This window comes from Mus caroli, chromosome 9, assembly GCF_900094665.2.
Source record: "Mus caroli chromosome 9, CAROLI_EIJ_v1.1, whole genome shotgun sequence".
NCBI lineage: Eukaryota > Metazoa > Chordata > Mammalia > Rodentia > Muridae > Mus > Mus caroli.
Genome location: NC_034578.1, coordinates 55,345,160 through 55,364,918, shown reverse-complemented (window position 1 = coordinate 55,364,918; position 19,759 = coordinate 55,345,160). Strand labels below are relative to the sequence as shown.

At 42.6% G+C, this 19,759-nt stretch overlaps 2 protein-coding genes across 5 annotated transcripts in view; one reads left to right on the top strand and one right to left on the bottom strand.

The window, feature by feature from the left end:
- Nucleotides 1–13,798, top strand: part of Rec114 (REC114 meiotic recombination protein) — an 87,022-nt gene extending 73,224 nt beyond the window's left edge. The window contains exons 3-6 of the mRNA XM_021172887.2: nucleotides 155–238; nucleotides 6,406–6,603; nucleotides 8,867–8,953; nucleotides 13,604–13,798. Coding sequence (XP_021028546.1) covers nucleotides 155–238; nucleotides 6,406–6,603; nucleotides 8,867–8,953; nucleotides 13,604–13,768 — 534 coding nt within the window. The 3' untranslated portion in view covers nucleotides 13,769–13,798. The remainder of the gene's footprint in view (nucleotides 1–154; nucleotides 239–6,405; nucleotides 6,604–8,866; nucleotides 8,954–13,603) is intronic.
- A 32-nt stretch (nucleotides 13,799–13,830) lies between these two features.
- Nucleotides 13,831–19,759, bottom strand: part of Nptn (neuroplastin) — a 75,610-nt gene continuing 69,681 nt past the window's right edge. For 2 of the 4 annotated variants that reach the window (XM_029481161.1, XM_029481162.1), the window contains 3 exons: nucleotides 16,198–16,207; nucleotides 15,379–15,453; nucleotides 13,831–14,852 (listed from right to left, as the gene is read on the bottom strand). In XM_029481161.1, coding sequence (XP_029337021.1) covers nucleotides 15,393–15,453; nucleotides 16,198–16,207 — 71 coding nt within the window. In that variant the 3' untranslated portion in view covers nucleotides 13,831–14,852; nucleotides 15,379–15,392. Of the gene's footprint in view, nucleotides 14,853–15,378; nucleotides 15,454–16,197; nucleotides 16,220–19,759 lie in introns of all 4 variants that reach the window. The other 2 variants (XM_021172886.2, XM_029481160.1) reach the window with 1 other exon arrangement.

The window sequence follows — 19,759 nt, the reverse complement described above, 5'->3', positions numbered from 1 at the left end:
AGAGTTTGAAAGCCGGTCTTTAAATGAGTGCTGGGACTTGGTACTGGTGAGGTACGCACCTTGGCATTTGGTGGCCTCATCCCATATGTGACTTATGAATAGGTATTTGTCCCTTTCTGTTCCTGTCACTAACCCCACCTAATTGCTGTTTCAGGAAGGGTTTTCACTCATTGGCAGCAAGAACTGGTTGAAGATTGTAAGACGCATGGACTGTCTTCTGTTTGGAACAACAATAAAGGCAAGATGACACTGAACTGCACAGCCCAGTCATGTTTACACCAATGCCCTACTTTTCCATTGCTGTGTATGTGGCAAGGTAGGGGTACAGGGAGCAGCTGGGGTGGAGGCGACCTGTGCGGGAAGAATGTGTTGAAGAAAGGTTTGCCCAGTAAGCAAAACCCCAAGCAAGTAGGAGCTCGTCCTGGCATGCAGGCTGGTGGCTAGCATGGGCTGTGCCGTGCGGCTTCTCAGCTCTGAGCACTGGGAGCAGGCGGGCTGGCACCGTGTGTCTGCTTAGTTAGATGTTTTAAGAAGGTATTTTTGAAGGTTCCATGGAATATATATTGTCGTTTCTTCTCATTGTAATATTTAAAAATAGGAACTGGGTATGGTGGCACATGCCTTTAAATCCAGCACTCCAAAGGCAGAGCAGTCACATCTCTGTGACTTCAAAGCTTTCCTGGTCAACACAGTTCCAAGTCAGCCAGGGCTATGTACAGAGAACCTGCCTCAGAAAACAAAACCAACCAAACAAAAAATCCCTGGCCAGTAAATGGCTTAGTGGAGAAAGGTGCTTGCTGTGTTCAATCTCTGAGACCTATAAAATACAGAGAACCACTTCTATAAGCTGTACTTTGATCCCCATGGGATGGCATCACAGCCACCTGTAACTCCAGTTCCAAGGGGATCTTGTTCTCAGTTCTAACCTCTGTGGGCACCCCCTCCCCACATACACAGACATACACATACAGACATAAATAAAGAATGCAAGCAAATCTTTTAAAAATTAAAATTCCCTTTTATTTGTGTGCTAGGTCTGTTAAATATCAAAGACGCCTGCAAACTAATCACCTAGATGAAGCCCCTTAAAAAAAATAAAGCACGCATGAACCTGATGGTGGTGGCGCACGCCTTTAATCCCAGCACTAGGGGGGCAGAAGCAGATGGATCTCTGTGAGTTCAAGGCCAGCCTGGTCTTCAGAGCAAAGTTCCAGGACAGCCAGGGTTACACAGAGAAACTCTGTCTCAAAACTGAAGAAACAGAGAGGAAGAGAGGGTGAGAGGGAGAGGGAGGGAGGGAGGGAGGGAGGGAGGGAGGGAGAGAGAGAGAGAGAGAGAGAGAGAGAGAGAGAGAGAGAGAGAGAGAGAGAGAGAGAGAGAGAGAAAGAAAACCAATCAGTTAACATTTGGCCAAGCATGTAATAATGAAATTTAGGGAACAGATACTAATTTTAAGTCAGACTTTAGGAATTCAAGGAGCGCTCATGTGCATCCAGTGAATGGCTCTTAGCCAGGAGTACAGACCCCAAAGAGCATTGCAGAGTTCAGGGGGGTCTCTGAACCTACAGGGCTTTCCAGTGACCTCTAACTTGAACTTGCAGTTCTTTCTGCTATGGATGTGGGTGACAAACTGCAGTAGTATGGAACGTCTCATGGTGGACACACAGGAGCTTCCGGCCACAGTACAGTCGTTGATCTCAGAAGCCATTTCTGCTCATTATCTCTAAGGTGGCTACAGTCATGACACTTAATAAGTTAGTAAGAAGGCCTGCCTCTCAGCAGGTCACATGTAGTGTTTAACAATGTAACAGCCATTAAAGAAAACCATAAGAATTGGCTTCCTGGACCATAAGTGGACACAATGCAGAGCAACAGATCCAACCCAGAGCCAACAAGGGACTGCCATCTTTGGCTCAGAGAACATTGGAGAAAAGGGGGCAGAAAGAATACCAGGAGGTCTGCTGTGAACCAGTCTTTCCTAGGAAATAACTGCATAAACAATACTGGAACAACAGCAACATTAACAGACATGTTAATGTTGGCAAACATCTGTGTTTCTTCTGTAAATCATACATATACTTCATTTCCACTAACTTTGCTTCAAAGCATTTAGACACTGTTTATGTATATATAATAATTTACATAAGCTTTAATGCATGTCATAATTAGACCTTTTAAGGATTTATTTGTTTTATTAAATGTATATGCACATGCCCCTGGTGGTCAGAGGCTTCTGATCCCCTGGGTACCATTAGTGTTACAGGTAATTGTGAGCTGCCCAACGTAGGTGCTGGGAATTGAACTCGGGCCCTTTGCAAGAACAATACATGCTCTTAGCTGCTGAGTCATTGCTTCAGACTGTTTTAAAAATTAAAACTCGAAGTATTTTGCTTACTGTTATGTAAATGATATTCTTTATCCACAACTTACATCCAGCTACTTAATATTGATTTTTTTCGGAGTCAATTTAAATTTAGCCTCCTTATTGAACTTTTATTAACATGTTAATATTTAGGTTTCTAGGAAAGTGATTTTATCATCCACAAATAATGATTATTTATTTCCAGTGGTTCACATTTTACAGTACTTTCCCTACCTATTCTTCATTGTGAAGTGAAATAAAAACAATTTGACTTGTTTTTAGGGTCAACTAGTTAAAACATCTCTGGGCATGTCTGTGCTGGCACCTCTAGAGAGGTTTCGGTGAGGAAACAGGACTCACCCTGGTTGTGGGTTGGGTACCTGGACTGAATAAAGTGGAGGAGCAGGAAAGTCTAGTGAACACCAGCACTGATCTCTTTCTGCAGATGGCACGTGTGAGCAGCCATCTCGGCCCCCACGCCTTCTGCTGCACAGTGAGTGGAACGCCATGAATCCGAGCCAACGGAAACCCTGCTTTGCTATATAGTTGCTCTCGCAAGTACTTGTCACAGCAGCAGGACAGTGACTGGCCTCTAGACTGACCCCTGGTACCCTGTGGCTGTGCCAATGTCCTGGCCTCTCCCTGACTGCAGGGCTATGGTGTTCACGTGGTAACTGCATCTCTAGCTGCTGCTTGGGTCTTTACTACATCGAGGAGGTTGTTTCAGATGTAGTTTATTTACTGAGATGTTTGCCAGGGTTGCACAATGCATTCTAGCAAGTGCTTTTTACCACTATTTTTTTGGGTAGTAGGAGGCATGGGAGAGCCAGATCAGAGGACAATTTGGGGAGTTGGGTTTCTCCTTCCAGCATGTAGGTCCCAGGGACAGAAATCAGGTCATCAGAATTAGCAGCAAGTGCCTTTGCCTGGCCCCACCAAATACTCTGACACTTAGCAACATCGTCTCTTTTCCTGCCTTGATATCATATACTGACAGAGCTTTCAGCCCCTGTACAACATACACTATTGTTCAGATTGACAAATAGAGGTAAGGTTTATGTTCCCGTAGCAGAAATTTAACATAATTTGGATTCTGCAGATAGTAAACATTGTATTTTCTCTTTAAGCAGAATACACAGACTAAATAGGCATGTACAGTGGATTTCCTAAACAGTACTGACCACTAGTGAGAACACTGGCCAGTGGTCTACCAGCAGACATTTTATTCCTATCTGAAAGACACTTTGGATGAAAAAAGTAAATCTCTGTTTCTCATCCTAGCAACTCACTAAAGAGATTTGTAGATTTTGTCCATCCTGGGCTTTGACGATTACCTCAAAGCAAATACACTCTAGTTTGTTCTCTGAATGTATTAAGTCAATTTTCCACTGCTATAATGAAATAACAGGCTAGGTTACTTTATAAAGAAAAAAAGGTTTATACAGCCTGCAGTCTTGGAGGCTCAAGGGACTGGCATCTGGTGAGGGCCTTCTTGCTGACAGTCTCAAAGTGGTACAAGACATCTCATGGCAAGAACCAGGGAGCAAGCATGTGTCTAGCCTCACCCCCTTGTCTTATAAAGCACCCAGGATTCAGTCACTGGGGCTCTGCTCAGTGACCTTCTGTAATCCTTATGACTTCTCAGGGCCTGGCCTCTCAACACTCCTGGGTTAGTGTCTGTCCTCTTGGGCCTCAAGACTGGGATGCAGTTTAAACCTCTGAAGCTAACAGGAAAACACAAATGGGTACTTGAGGTCTCTGATGGCTCCATGTAGCACTGGGGTATCACATCTTTCAGAGCAGGGTGACTATTTCTGCTGTAGAGTGGCTTAAGCACTCGGTGACCCTATTCCCTCCTGGGAAGAAAAGCCTCTGCTGTGCTATGTGTGGAGACAGTAGAGGCCAGCACTCAGCCTTGCTTACTCTGTTCCCAAAAGGTCTGTGGAGTTTCCTGTAAATTACCTAACTTGAAATTAAGTATCTAGCTAAGATGAGAATCACCTCTTAAAATACTGTAATTCTTAGGTGACTGACAGCTTGGATGATCCAAACTGTCAGGACAGTTTGTGAACTTGAAAATGCTTTCCCTGGAGGTGAAGAGATGGCCTAGCAGATGAGAGCAGTTAAGTGCTCCTGGAGAGGCCTGAGTTCTGTTTCCAGCACCCACAGCAGGCTGCTCACTCACAACAGCATGTAGCTGCAGCTCCAGGGACTCTGCCGCCCTCTTCTGGCTCTATGATCCTTTTCCTCTCAGGTCGCAGGTCCATTTTACTGACTTGATAAATTTGGGAATTATTCATCCAGAAGTCTCAAATGCTAAAGGCAGCTATAAGCGCACACACACAAGAGAAAGATACAAATGAACTAGGAAGCTTAGGAATAAATCTCCAAGCTCAATTAGAACCAGAGAAATGCAAGTTTGAAAATCTGCTTACCTCTTATGTGATAAAAATGACCATGAAAAACATCTCCATTCTGAATGCACAGAGGACAGGCACATGGGCAAGTCTGCATTCAGGAGTTAAAATAGGGGAAAGGCTGGGGCAACCTGAATATTTGTCAGTAGGAGGCCAGTTAAATAAAGAGATACGCTTTAGCTTTTAGAAGTAATGAGCTATACTTCTATTTTTATACATCCATTGAATAGAAAATTAGGCTACAGCACTGTGGCTTAAAATATGCACAAAATACAACCTATATATTATGTATTACATGGGAGAGCTTTAAGGTGACTTCTAACAGATCCAGGTACTCTTCAAGGAAGTGATGACAACACCCTCAGAAAGCTGGGTGAATGCTCCCCAGAGCCCAAGTCTTTGGCTCTGTTTGGTGAGTTTTATATAAACAGAATAAACTGAGCAGGAGAAAGCAACAACTTGTTTATAGGAACGTTTAGAACTTCGCTAATACTGGGAATGTTTTTATACTCACACGTCATTTACATGGAAAGGGCAGTCTACGTGCACCTTTCTTCTTTATGGGAAAAGACCGAGCAAATGTATGCAGAGCTGCTTGGGAAGGTCTGTGTGGGTTGACTCATCCAGACAGAATGTTAGAGTGGCAAAAGGAAACTGGTACTCAAGTAATGGTTTTATGTTAATATGACCCAAGTCTGGTTTTTAGCTAAGAATCAAGTAACTGATGGTTACTGTAGTTTTTCTTGTTGTTTGAGTTGCACCTGCCCCACATTTGCCAATCTGCCCAAGGAATTCATACAGGAAACTAAAGGGCTCTCTCTCCCTTACCTATGTAGCCGTGAGGTGTCCTAAGAATACAGGATACTAGAAGTTATGAGTGCACATGCTTTGAGCATGTGCCTGTGCCCTCCTCCCAGATGTTTAAGTTCACTACCTCATTTAACATGGCAGCCAGCTACCTTTCCATCCCTCCTGTATAAGCATTCACTGAGATCAGAGCTGTCTTTCTCAGTCACTCTCCACCTTATTTTTTGAGACAGGTTCTCTCACTGAACTTACAACTTACTATTTCAGCAAGGCTGTCTGGCCACTGAGACCTTGGGGTCCTCCAGTTGCCACTCCCCATTGCAGGGATGACAGGCAGAACTGCATGCCTGGCTTCTATGTGAGTGCTGGGATCCAGTGCAGGGCCTCATGTTTGCACAGTGAGCACCTTACCCTCAGAGCCTTCTCCCGAGCCCAGCCTGCTCTTCCCTTTGTCCTATTCAAAAACATTTTAGTGAACCAGGACTGTCATATATTTTTTTCAGGCTTTTCTATTTAAGGAATGAGATGCTATGAAACTTAAATATTGTTTATGCTAAATTTATTAAAAATGAAAAATATCAGTTGTAAAATCTGTATTGAAAACAAAGATAAAATGATGACCTTCCAGTCATCGAGTGATCATCCAGTTTGCTAGTGTCATTGCCTGGGGGAAATGAATTCTAGTACAAGGTAAGGCTTCTAAAACGGTGCAGAAACAAGCCCCTGGCTTCTGTGTACCTGCCCCAACAAGGAAGAGAGCATTCCCCGGGAGACCTCAGGGTGAACAATACTCAATGCTGACGTTTCATTTTCACACAGAACAAGAGCCGAATGTTTCGTGTCCAGTTTAGCGGGGAGTCCAAGGAAGAGGCGCTGGAGCGCTGCTGTGGCTGTGTGCAGACCCTGGCCCAGTACGTCACCGTTCAGGAGCCTGACAGCACCACCCAGGAGCTTCAGCAGAGCCGAGGCCCCCGGGAGGCAGGTGAAAGCCAAGGGAAGGACCCACTGCAGCAGGGGGTGAGTGCTGATAACTCGGAGTGTGTGGTGCACTGTGAGGAGGCTGCTCACAGCCGCCTGTAACACCAGCTGCACGTGATCCAGTATGCTCTTCTGACCTCTCACTAACATGTACATGACACATATTTTTAAAAAGATCTAATGCTGAGTGATCTTTTAAATTCAAGGTTCATACTTTCAAACTAGCTGCCTAAAGGCCAAGAAATGTATTCCAGTGTCATTACAGAGCAGAGGTTCTCAAAGTGTGACCCCTCTCAAGGTCAAGACCATTTCATCACAGTACACACTTACTACCACCCTTACTGTCTGCATGAGTGGGACCAGAAGACTGAGGAGCCAGGCTCCTCACACTACAAGCCAGGAAGTGGACCGCCCTTGTTTCCCAAGGCATGCAGAGTAAAGGGGCCCACACTGGACTAGCACCTGAGCAAGACACTTGACACCGACAGCCAAACTAGCAGTGCATCTCTCAGTACTTCAAACAGAACCTAGGCCTTTCATTCCAGACAACAATGGACACTACTTATAATAACAGGTGTGTTTTGGTTTTGGGCAGGATCTACCCTGTAAACCTGTGATCCTCCTACCCCAACCTCCAAGTTTGTACTGGTGTGCTGGGCCTGAAATGTAAGCTGAAGTAAGAATCTTGGGAAACTTGTGTCTGCCACACAGGTGCCAGGCCTTTCTGACCCAAGACCTAGGTAAATGGGATTTTCCTTTATGAACAAGTGACGGAATGCGTTGACACCTGGAAGTTAGGTATAGTCTGAACAATATGTATACACTGATCAATGCATGGTGCCTAAAGATTTCAAATGGCAGAGAGAGAGAGAGAGAGAGAGAGAGAGAGAGAGANAGAGAGAGAGAGAGAGAGAGAGAGAGAGAGAGAGAGAGAGAGCGCATTGGCTGTGGTGCCAAGACACTTTAAGTTCACTGCTATGGTTCAGTCTATGTTGCCTGCCTATGTGCCTATTAACAGATAAGACAAGTACGGTTGCACTATGTGGGAACACATGTAGACTGGGCCTGGAGTTACAACAGCAGACAAAGGCTCTGGTATGCTGACTCTAAAGGCTGGTGCCAGACTGTCTAGATAGAAACATCCTAAAAGGACTAAGTCTGTTTTCAGGGACTCTTCTCATCTGTAATTTGTGTTCTGGATAGGTGAGCAGCCTGATATTATGCAAAGGCCACAAGCTCTGGTATTTGAACAGATCTAGGTTAGAGTCCTAGCCTGTTTTTATGGTAGCTGTGTGATCTCGTGCAAGCCATGAGCCTCCACTGTGAAGTGGTGAACAAGAAGTTCTGGGGAAGAACACTGAGCCTGGAAAACAAACAGAAACCACACTGTTGTCACAACTGCTGCGGCCAGCACAGCCATCTTCTCAGCTCTGCCTTTCTGCCAGTGATCAAATCAGACCCTCCAGAGCCCAGAAGGAACTAGAGACTCACTGAATTGGCAGAGTAGAAGGTCAAGCCATTGAGCACAAGCACGGTCTCCATACAGCAAGCCTGCCTTAGAGCAGACATGTCCCAAGTCAACCCATGACTTCTGAGACATAAAGCTGGATGCATGCTTTCTTAGTCTACCTTAAAAGTTGAGGCATGGCCAAGCTCAGGCCATCGTGCAGCACTAAGGTGCAGCATTTACCTAGTTGTTCCCTTCTTTGCAGATAGGAATAATTAAAGTTCCTGAGTCATTTCTTGGCTTGTGTTTTAGGTTTTACTTTTCCTTAGCCTTGTAATTTTGTTAATTGTGGCCTCACCAGGTGTTTTTCAACCCAAGAGCTCTTGAGACAACCCACACCACCATAGGAGAGGGCCAGGCAGGAGCTGGGTGGTGGGGGGAGGAGACAGGAAGAAGGGTGGTAGTTCTTAGGACCTCTCTTGTAGGCACAGATGTCCAGAAGCAGTAGCAGCAAGAATAAAGTCTTAGTGTGTGCACAAAGCTTCCCTCTACTGCTAAGCTGAACCACCTCGTCCAAGAGCCCACCAGACTCAGAAGTGTGGCCACCCTCAGCTGCTGTTTAGTGTTGGGCGGTGGTATTTTGGTTGACATCTTTCTCACTGTAGCCCCACATGAGCTAAACTGATAGGCAGCCCACAAAAGCACTGACAGCAGAGATAGAGGGACACTAGGCACCAGAGTTTGACTTCTGTAAACACATGATAAACTGTAGGAATTGAAAACATGAACCAGACTTATCTAAGTCCCATTCCCCACCCCACCCTCCTCCTTTTCTAACTGCATGTTTCTCTGCAGCCCTCCCTGACCCTGGAGCAGCACGTGTGTATGGCAGCTGGGGCAGGTGCTCTACAGGAAAGAACCTCAGTGACACATCTAGCTCAGGTATTTCTGTGCTGGATTTTGTTCCTAAAAAGGGAACAAAATACACAAATTTCTATTCCTTGATTCTTTCTCTTATCCTAGAAAAGAAACCATAAGTATTATTATTAAACAGAAGATGAAGTCAGTCAACGACAGGTTGCTGCCATTAGCCTTGCCCCTGCCCTTAGATCACACAGGTTAGCACGTGGCACTGGCTGTCTGAGGAAGTAAACAGGAGACTGGCTTCAGGTGCTCTGAGGAAGCCACCCCTTCCTTGAAAGAATGAGAGAATTTAATTTTGGAATTAAGTTTTATAAACTATTCTAAAACAAATACCAAAACCAAACCTAGATTCTAATTCCTTCAAGGGCCATCTTTTAGTGCTACTATCTCAACTAAGGAACATGGAGAGTAGGAGGAAGGCATAAAAAAAATCCCTATTGCTGTTTACCTGAACATGGGCTCTGGTAAAGATGGCCCTGGATCCAACTCCAGATCATTTAACAGGAACAGCTCAGTTCCAAAGACACAGCAGGATAAAAGCAGGTCTATAAGCTGCGCATGCCTACAGACTCCCATCTTCTACCAGTTCTTTAAGTCCATGGACCAACAGCTCATAAACAAATGTCACGCTATGCAGTGAAGTCTGCCTGAGCCCAGGAACCTACTTAGCACTTTTAAAAAAATATCACAGGGCCCTTCAGAATCTTTTGTTTGCTGACTTTCTCAACCCCTTGCCACACAGACCTTTCTGCAGATGGCTCCTGCCCACTTCTAGCTCCATTCACACTTATAGTAGTTAGCTGCTACCTCTGCTGGAATTCACTGAGGAATCTCTGGTTCACTATATCCTGGCTGTACCAGGCAAGGGCTCATAGTAACAACTCATGCTTTTCACAGAACCTGTATGTTCATCAACCTGAATGGATGAGGAATCCTTTTTTATTTAAATAGCATCTATTAAACTATGTAAATAGTGGTACATAAAGAAAATAAGGGCTGGAGGGTGGGGGTGGTCACGGCTGGCTTACTAACTTGAGAGCAGGCAGGAGAGCAAATGCTGATCATGTACGAGGCCCTGGGTTCAATCCTCAGCCTGTACCCACAAAAAACCAAAGAAAGACAAAGAATTCTTACCTCTTAATGCTCCAGCAACTGTGAAAAGGAAAACCCTTGTCCAGCAGGAGGCAAACTTCCCCAGTTCGGGAGTGTCTTACTAAGGCAAGGTGTTGTGTTCTGACAAAGAGAACACTCTGGTGTCCCAGCACCTGATTACACAGCATCCATAAGAACAGAAACAGCCCAGGTTTGCTCTGACCTTTTTGGGCAGATGATCCTGTGAATATAAAGTTGGATAAACTTTTGGAAGACAACTGATATAAAACAAGTTTAGTATCCTATTTTCTTAAAACTGAATTTCAGCTACTTAAGTGTACATAGGAGAATGTTTATCATAATAATGTTTACAATTAAGAATAGAATCAAGAGCTGGAGAGATGGCTCAGTGGTTAAGAGCTCTGACTGCTCTTCCAGAGATCCTGGGTTCAATTCTCAGCAACCACATGGTGGCTCACAATCATCTTTGACTATCTCTGTCATATCTAAAGACTATTACAGTGTACTCACATACATAAAATAAATAATTCTTTAAAAAAAAAATGGGATCAAGATAAATGGTATTTTGTTTGAGTGGCTAAAGTGAGGAATTACTCCAGACAGACTAGAACTGTGATCAGGCCAGCAAGGTGACCTAGTGGCTAAAGGTGCTTGTTGCCAAGTATGACCTGATGACCCATAAGATGGAAGAAAGTTACTCTCTCATATCCATGTGTGTCATGGCAACCTCCCCCAACAACAAGCAAATCAAACTCATATCAAGCCCTATCATTGGCATGGAGAAATAATCACAGTACGTTAATTTTTTTTAAAGGTATGAAACAGCACTATTCCATTTTATAAAATACTAAATTTGGAAGAATTTAACAGTGGCTTTCAATGGAGAACATGACTGCATATTGTTTCTGTAGTCTATTTCTTTTAGGCAGAATCTGAAAATGCAATTTAAATTTAGAAAGGTAAATTTCTGTTATTGATTCATGTTGTTCTTAGAGAAACTCTTGCACCAAGCCAAGCAGTAAACCCATAGAAAGGAAGTTACCTGTCTGACAACATCAATGTGAGACATCTGACACACACACACACATACACGAGCCAAAGCGCCAAAACAAAGTGGACCCAACAGAGCTGGAACTCACTGATTCCATGGGTGGTAAATCACACATCTTCCAAGCTGTCAAGCACAGACAGATTTCAGTGTAAACTAACATTTAAATGCTGGTAACTTATGAATTAGGTTGGTGGTGTAGGCACATACAAACCTTAGGTTCCATATGCCTGTAATTCCAATACTCAAGTCGAGGTAGAAGGACAGAGAGTTCAAGATCATCCTTGGCAATAAGGGGTTTGAAACCACCCTGTGCTACTTGGGACCCTCAAAGAACCGACAATCAGTCTTAGTGCCAGGACTGTAGGTATACCACACTTTTTTTTTGGATTTGGGCTCTGGTGATCAGACTTGGGACCTTTGCTCGCCCAACAGGCACTTTGCCAACTGAGCTAATCTCCCCAGCTCCTTACGTGGTTTTAAGATGCTGCAGATTACTAAAAGCTGTATGAATTATGAATGCCCAACAAGCATACAAAATGATGCTCAGTATTATTTCTGATTAGGGAAATGTAAGTTAAAACTGCAACAAGACAGTGTATTAGGATAGCTAAAATTAAAAAAAAAAATTTTTTTTTCACATAACCAGTAAGATGGCTCAGTGGGTAAAAGGACTTGCCAGGCAAGCCTGATAACCCAAGTTCAGTCCTGGGAGCCCTAAAATCCCAGCACTCCTATAGCAAGATGGGAGGCAGAGATAAAAGAAGTTTGCTTGATTCGATGGCCAGAAACAATGAGATTCTGTCTCACCAAAGTGGCAGGAAAGAGCTGACTGCTAAAGGTCATGCTTTGACCTCTATATGTACATTGTGGTTTGTGTGCTCCTGCATTTCCACATAGTCACAATAAGAAGAGAACCTGCACTAGCAAGTGCTGCACTTGTGAGTACAAATGGCATGGTTCTAGCAGGTGGTTACACATTAGATATACTTACTGTGTAATATTAACCCAGCCACTCCTAGGCATTTGGCTTCTTTAAGATGAAACTCTAAATTTAAGGAGGCACAGTTGTAACACAGGCCTGAAACCCCAGTACTTAGGAGGTGAACTGAGGCGGGTGATAAGTCAGAGAAAACTGTCTAGGCTAAATAATGAAATCCCATTTCAAAATAACCAAACTTGGACATTTATAACAAAAAGCAAAACCACCCAGGCCAATTGAAGGAGAATGCATTAATTGTAGTACATCTGCACAATAGAATATTTAATTTCAAAAAGAGGAATGAATTATAGGAACACTTAGCAATAATCCACATGAAGTGAAAGAAGCCAAAAGTACAGATGCTTCTCAACTCAATGTGGCTAAATCTGTATCAAATCATTCTAAGATGAAATATATTAAAAATGTTTTAAACCACCTACCTCTGGAACATTATAGCTTAGCAACATAACCGTGGAGTATAGACTTTGACCTTCAAGCCTGTGATAGGAGGCCAGAGGTCACCATGCAGCCAGCATCACCAGAGTAGAGCTCTCATGTTGCTATCCAAGGAAAAGCCAATTTCTACTAATACATAATCTTTTATTTCACTGTCAAGTCAAAAAATCAAAGGACTGACTCCTGAAAAAGGCACTGTACACTATGATTTATTGTAGAACATGACATTTTTGAAAAGGCAAAGTGAAGACTGAAGAAGAGAGTCATAGCTATCCAGTCCAGCCTTAAGAGTAAGACAAGACTACAATCAACAACATGAGAGTTTTAGGACATCCTGTATTCTTGATTATGGAAAAGGCTGCACGTCTCTGTCAAATTACTCAGATCACCACCACCAAAAACAAAAAACACATGACTTTTGTCCTTCAGATGGCCAGTTACAAAGACCAGCTCCTGCCACCCTAACCCTGTTTCTTTAGTTATGCTAAGGATCAAACTCTGCACTTCAGTCACACTACGCAAGTATTCTGCCACTAAGCTACACCCCCAGGTAGACAGCCCATTTCCTCCATTCAGAATCCAGCTTTCCACATGAGGAATGCTATTACAATAATATTGTTATCCAGATCTCAACTTTAGATACATCAATGTTTCCTTAAAAATCCAAGTTTATCTCACTTTCTATGTATGTCCAGAAAATGTCGAGCTGGGCCCAGTGAGTAGTATCTGTCTATAATCCAGACATTTGGGATGCAGAAACAGGACCGTGGATTTGAGACTAACCTGTGTTTTTGGTTTGAGTTTTTTGTTTTGTTTTTTTAATTGGGGTTCAGGGCAGTGACAGAATGAGGAAGGGAGAAGGAAGGAGGGGAAGAATATAGCACTCAAGAGTGGGATAGAGGAAGGAAAGAAATTGTAGGCACAGAATTATGTGAAACCTAAGTATAGAAAAGGATTTTTGTAAAGACAGTCACATTTTATGTTGTTCTAAATTTTAAGGCAATGTTTTCTGTGTTAAATTATCTGGGATCAGGCAGTCAACCCCTCTGGTCTTTTGGCATCCCTGCAGTCTATCCTGGCGCCAGAGAAACTGACCCTCGCCTATGAAGGATCTTCATGGGGAACAGAAGAATTGGGCCCTTTTCTTCGCTTATGCCTCATGGATCAAAACTTCCCAGCATTTGTGGAAGAGGTGGAAAAGGAACTTAAAAAGATTACAGGGTTGAGAAACTAAAGCCCTGGACATGTATGCAACTAAGGAACTGAAGGCATTTGAATAAAGAGTATTATTCCAAGCACCTTTTATCAATGTTTTATTGTTAAAAACAGGTGAATCCACTTTTTTTGTACACCATTGCACTTCAATAATTACACAGAACACAAGTACATGCATCTACAGTTAGTACCGCATGAGAACCCAGTCAGGTTATAAAATCTATCATCAGTCATGAAATTAATGTGAAAATACAGTGTCAAACCAAAAGGTATAACTAGAGTTGCATAGAGTATCACCATGCTCTTAACATTTCAGGGTCATTGAAAACAAATGGGAAATTATAAAAGTTGCCTTGATTGAATATACAAGAATAAGGTTTGACACATCAGTGCAAAAGATTTCAGAATTTACATGATTTGACAAGAGGAAAAATAGTCACTTAAAAAGCAATCAATCATACATATATACTGCAATTCATTCTAGCCGTTCAGTGGACTGTTCCAGGTTCTTAAAGTTATAGGGTAAGCCCTTAGAATGACAGACTTAAGTCTATATACTCTCATCAGTTTGTACCAGAACTGCAGCTTCCTCATCTGACGACAAATAATAAGGAATGAGTATCAGCAGCTTAAAATGAAAACAAGCGTTGACTTTATTTTGGATTTCTCCCACCCCCAAAAATATAAATATATATATATATTTATATACTGTATATATCTGTAGGTTTTGCTGTACTTTACAAAATGATCACTAGATGGCAGCAGTGCGTTTAGAGCTTTGCCAATTTAACAGCTGCATAAGTAAAAAATGGCGCATGCATGATCTGATCCTCAGAGGACCTTTTCATTTCTATTTAAATATTTTTAACAAAGGGGGGGAAAGCAACATTCACAGCACATCAAGCCCAAAATAGTTTACACCTTCTACACTGAAGCATTGTTTAAAATGTACCTGGCTAGGTCACCCTTATAGGAGAGGCTAAATAAGGCATGCTTTAGACGGTCATTGTGGTGTTGCTCACTTGAAAGGGAGAGAGACCAAAGAGGTCCAAGCAGAAAACTTAGCAGGTCATGTTGCCATCATTTTTCAGGAACCTAAAGAGCTGTAAAGAGAAAGATATCTGGAAATTAAAAGAATATACACTGTCACTCCATCACAACTATGTCAGTGCCACATCAGACACAGCTTTGGTTCAAACAGCATGCTCAGGGATGTGGTATGAAATTCTGATCTCCATGTGCCTCTAAGCATTCTGGCCCTGTTCCCTTATGGCCACCATTTCTATCTTGCCTTCAGCAGAGATCACACAAAGTACTAACAGGCTTTTGGGTATAATCTGCCTAAGTAGTTAACTATTTTTTTTAACTCCTTCTAAAAAATATGTAAGTAGACTGCAATACAAGGGATTCAATATGAAATGAACCTAGTATAATAAATATGTGGGTCAACAAAGCTGAAAGGCATTCCTTTCCATCCACTGCAGTGAGCAGAAAGAACGTGTTAGTATCAGCTAGTCTGAAACTATAGTCGTAACATGTAACACCAACTACTGAAGAATGTGTAGCAATGTGAGCAGAAGCACAGCTCATTTGAATAGAACTTTAAGTCTCCAAAGAAGGCATACTTACATTAAAAGCAGTGCTTAATTTGTGTTTCTCTGGCGCAAGTTTTTATCTTTGTGATTGTTGGTAGAGTTGGTTTTCCTTTGGAGGAAAAAGTAGACTGTGTGAGGTCAACTAGTCACATTATTCAAAAAGGGTAACACATGGAAACAGAGACTTCACTTCTACCATCCCTGGTTTAGCAGCAAACTCTACTCCTAAGAATGTATAACAATATTCTGCCTCCTGCTTTCAATTAATAAGTCCTTCGGACTCCCAAGGCAAACAACACACATGTAACTTTCCCTTAGATGTCTAAGCTATTAATTACTTAGAAAAGTGAGAGAGTCTTACTCCTTTGAACACTAATTTCTTAACTGATAAAAGATAACCAGCAACTAGCCATGCTGAGCTCTCTGGCCTTTAACTTGTCAGCTACCAGCTACCCCTTCTCTTGCTTCCTATAATCTCCAACTCTAGGAACCCTGGCAACTTCAGACTCACTCCACTCTTGGATGTCAGCAATTGTTAATGGAACTAGACCATTGAATTCTACAGTCCAGTTTGAAGTTAACTTATACTGCTTACTCCTATATTATTAGATTCAGCATGTCAAATACATAAACTTTCAATTTCTTTTGCATACTATTTACTTCTAAGGCTAAAAACAAGATCTGGCCTAGGGATCAAAAGTCAGAATTATTTCAGGCTTTAAAAGTGTACATTGCAACTTTAATTGTAAGGGAATTGTCTTCTCATACAATCTTTAGTATTTCTTTTGACTAAACTGCAAACACAACACAATTCAATCAGAAACTGTAAAGTTGTGTCCAATGAAGTACTCACATTGGCCCAGCTGGTTCATCATCTATGAGGTGTCCAGGTTTTAATAATCCATGAGACATAAGAAGAAAGGAGAAAACCATTAGACTCTGCCTAAGAACGAACAGGACAGTAAACTCCAAGTGTCAAACATGGCTATTCATAGCATTTATTAAAGGCCATTCCATCTGAAGGTGCAACACTCATGAAGTTATTTCTAAATTCAGTTTTAATGGTGAATATGCTGTTTCAATGGTTTTAGTTAACACTCTGAATGCTCATCATGAAAAACTGCAACTGTAGCGGACAGATAGGCTGCAATATCATTGTACTCATCTTGTCCCCAAGTTCCAGTGGTTCACTCTTAAATAGATGAGAAGACAAACCAACATTTCAGTTGTAAAATCCTGCTGTTTGTTTTCTTGTGGAGAATGTATGCAGTTCTTCCATGTAAATGGATGTGTACATTCTATACATTTAACCACACATCCTCACTTCCCCAGAGGGCACTGTTTTTCCTGTTGTTTTATAATCTTTATGAGATCATTAATCTGAAGAATGAGCCTGGAAAGAAGAAGCCATAATAGTTCAACCTAATCCTTGGCTACCCATGCTCAACTGGGCCAGCAAGATACCTATGAGAAGCAGAGATGTTCTGTGACATCACAGGGAGAGCTGAACAGGAACAAAGTCTAAAAAAGACGCCACACAAATAGATGGGCTCACTATTGTGCCCTGGCCAAAACAAGAGCCATGACATGGTTTAATTGAAAAGTTTTTGTTATTTGTGTTTAGAAGCTTTATTAATACTTAATAATTCTGACAACTTGGTCTCTTAGTAGATATGCATACATTGAGAAAAATGTTCTTAAAAATCAAAAAATGTCATTTAAAAAAATCCACAAGGGGAGGAAACAAGTACCCTTTTTTTTTACTGTATAAAAGTTGGGTGAACTAAAAGATTTTATAACAGTTTGATTTCACTGATGGCATCTAGAAAAACTCTCAGCAGGATTCCACAAGGGGGCTTGGTGCACATGAAGCAGTTATGGAGATTACAATCTTGGTGTAGGCATCTGCAGGAGCACATGTCAGGAGTAATGTCTGTCAGGGAGACATTGCTCCACCTGTTCCTTTCAGGCAACGGAGAGGCAAAGCCACCGCCAGCACACAGTGACTGGAGCAAAACAGGATTAAAAAAAAAAAAAAACAAAACTAACCACAAACCAATGACTCATCAGCAAAACAATATGCTAGCAACATACCAGTGTCCCCAGGAGTCCACTACTAAAACAGGTACAGAGAACAAACTAGGACTCAGGACACCCAAGACAACTGCTTGCTGTGTATGCAGTGGAAAGATACAAGGACATATCAGGTACTAAGACACACAAGCCCAGCCTGAACCCTCCCCTCATCACAGCCTACTGCTCAGCACCCAGGGCAGGCAAATCAGATAACATGCTACAAGCTAAGCACCCTGGGAATTTAAAGGAGAAGACACAGGAACAAACTGGTAAATTTTAGTGTGCATCACAAAATACAAAATTCTAAAGCAAGACTCCCAACTTTAAAAAGCAGGAGGCGGAGAATCACAAAAGCAAGGTCAGTCTCTCCCCACACTGCACCACAGGCCTCTCTTTCTCTTGGCGTGGGGGTGCACCCTGGTGTCTAGAAATAACACTTTCCAACCCAACAAGCTGGCCACATGCAAAGGTTGGCATGTGAGTATGTGAGCAACAGTGTTTTTGGTGTAGCTGCCATGCCTGAAAGTGGGAGCCACTGTGACTCAACTCAACTGGGTCTAAATCCCAGGAACCCCCTATGATTCCCAAATCGACTTGGACAGCACAAAGAAGAGGACGCCCACCCCCTCCTCTCCTGCACTGAGCCACGATCTGCAGCATCACTCTCCCATACAGGCCAGACAAAAGAACAACTTGACCTCAACAGGAAGGTCAGGAGAGAACAGAGCTACAGAGAAAGGCACAAAATAAAGTAAATGAGGACTAAACAGCAAACTAAAAATCCAAATTAGTTGTGAAAGTGAATGAAGTAAACTTGAAGAGAGTGTTAACATTATGAACTGTGCATTGTATAGACTGAAGCGGAGATTAAACAAACTCCAAAAGCATGCATATCGCTCACTTACCACCATGTTTTAAGGGTTTGATGCAATTGAAGGGGGAAAAAAAAGAAGTCACAGTAACCGACAAATATCAACATACCCCCAAACCCTCAGGCCAAAGCCGCCTTAAACAAAGACTGTTCTCTCCACCTTGGGATTACTCACAGCCACTGGCTAGATGAGAGGAAGAGGACTGAGGGGAAAATGAAACAAGATGCTTCTGGAATCCATCTGATGAGTGTGAAGTTCCTGGTGGAGTGGTACACACACTGATTTGCCAGAATGCTCTGTCCTCAGTGAAAGTGTGGCTGCCCTCAATGTCCCCCACCCTGTCACATATCTCATTATATAGGGAGGGTACTCTGAGATACCTAGTAAGTAACTTACTGCACCCACTATACAACATAAAGTGATGGCTTTAGATTTAAAGCAGCCAAGAGCAGATTCTGGTCAACGCCCCTGTGCTACTGCAATCTCCTCACTGAGCAGCTTTTGTGGTAGTGGGATGGAGTAATAGGATCTTATGTCCCAGGCTGGCCTAACTCTCTACATAGCTGAGGGTGACCTTGAACTTATAGTCCTGCCTCCACCTCATAGGTGCTAGGATTCCAGGCATATACAGTCATGGGTGTTTATAGGTTGCTGCGGATAAAAGCTAGGAACCATGCCTGCCAGGCAGGCCCTCTACCAAGTAAGCTACATCCTCTTAGTCTCACCCCTCCTCACCCCCTCTCTCACTCGCCTAAGATGGCATCAGATTCAAAATCCTCTTGCCTCAACCTCCAAGTGCTCAACTTACATTTTGCCTGATCTCAGGAGGGTTAACAACAAACCCAATCATTTCTTCTTGTTTCACCTAACTGTATTTCCTCGTACGGTGCTTGTGTCTGACCCTAGTTAAGCACACTGAATGTGTGTCTAAAAGAACTCAGATCTGTTACTTAACGGTACTCTCCCACTTCTGCCCTCCACCTTGCAAGTACCTTCTCCACCAGTAACTTAAGGAAGAAGCCTTTGACCAACTTACAAAATTACCCATGTGAAAACAGAAGATTCTCTAATGCTAACATTTTCTTTCTTAAATCAGCTTTTAAATTCAGTAACTCTGAAGTACGAGAATATCTAGTAGAACTGAAGGCCCAAGACTGAGTGGGTTCACCCCAGCCTCCATCTCCCAGTGGGCAGCCTGGGAGGGACACACCAACTGCACTCTGAGCTGTGTCAGAAAGGGACTAACACAAATGTGGCTCCAAGTATGAATCCAGTTGTAGCAGTACCTAACATTCTGAGGAGAACATTCTGAACGAAAAAACAAAGCTCTTACTTGACTATTACTGACTTGTTACTAAGAACTCTAAAAGTGAAAGCAGGTGTGTAAATAATCTATCTACCTATGAGATAAAGTGGTGCTGACTCCTCTGTGAAGTGGCCTGGGTACTCAGGAGATAAAAGGACCAA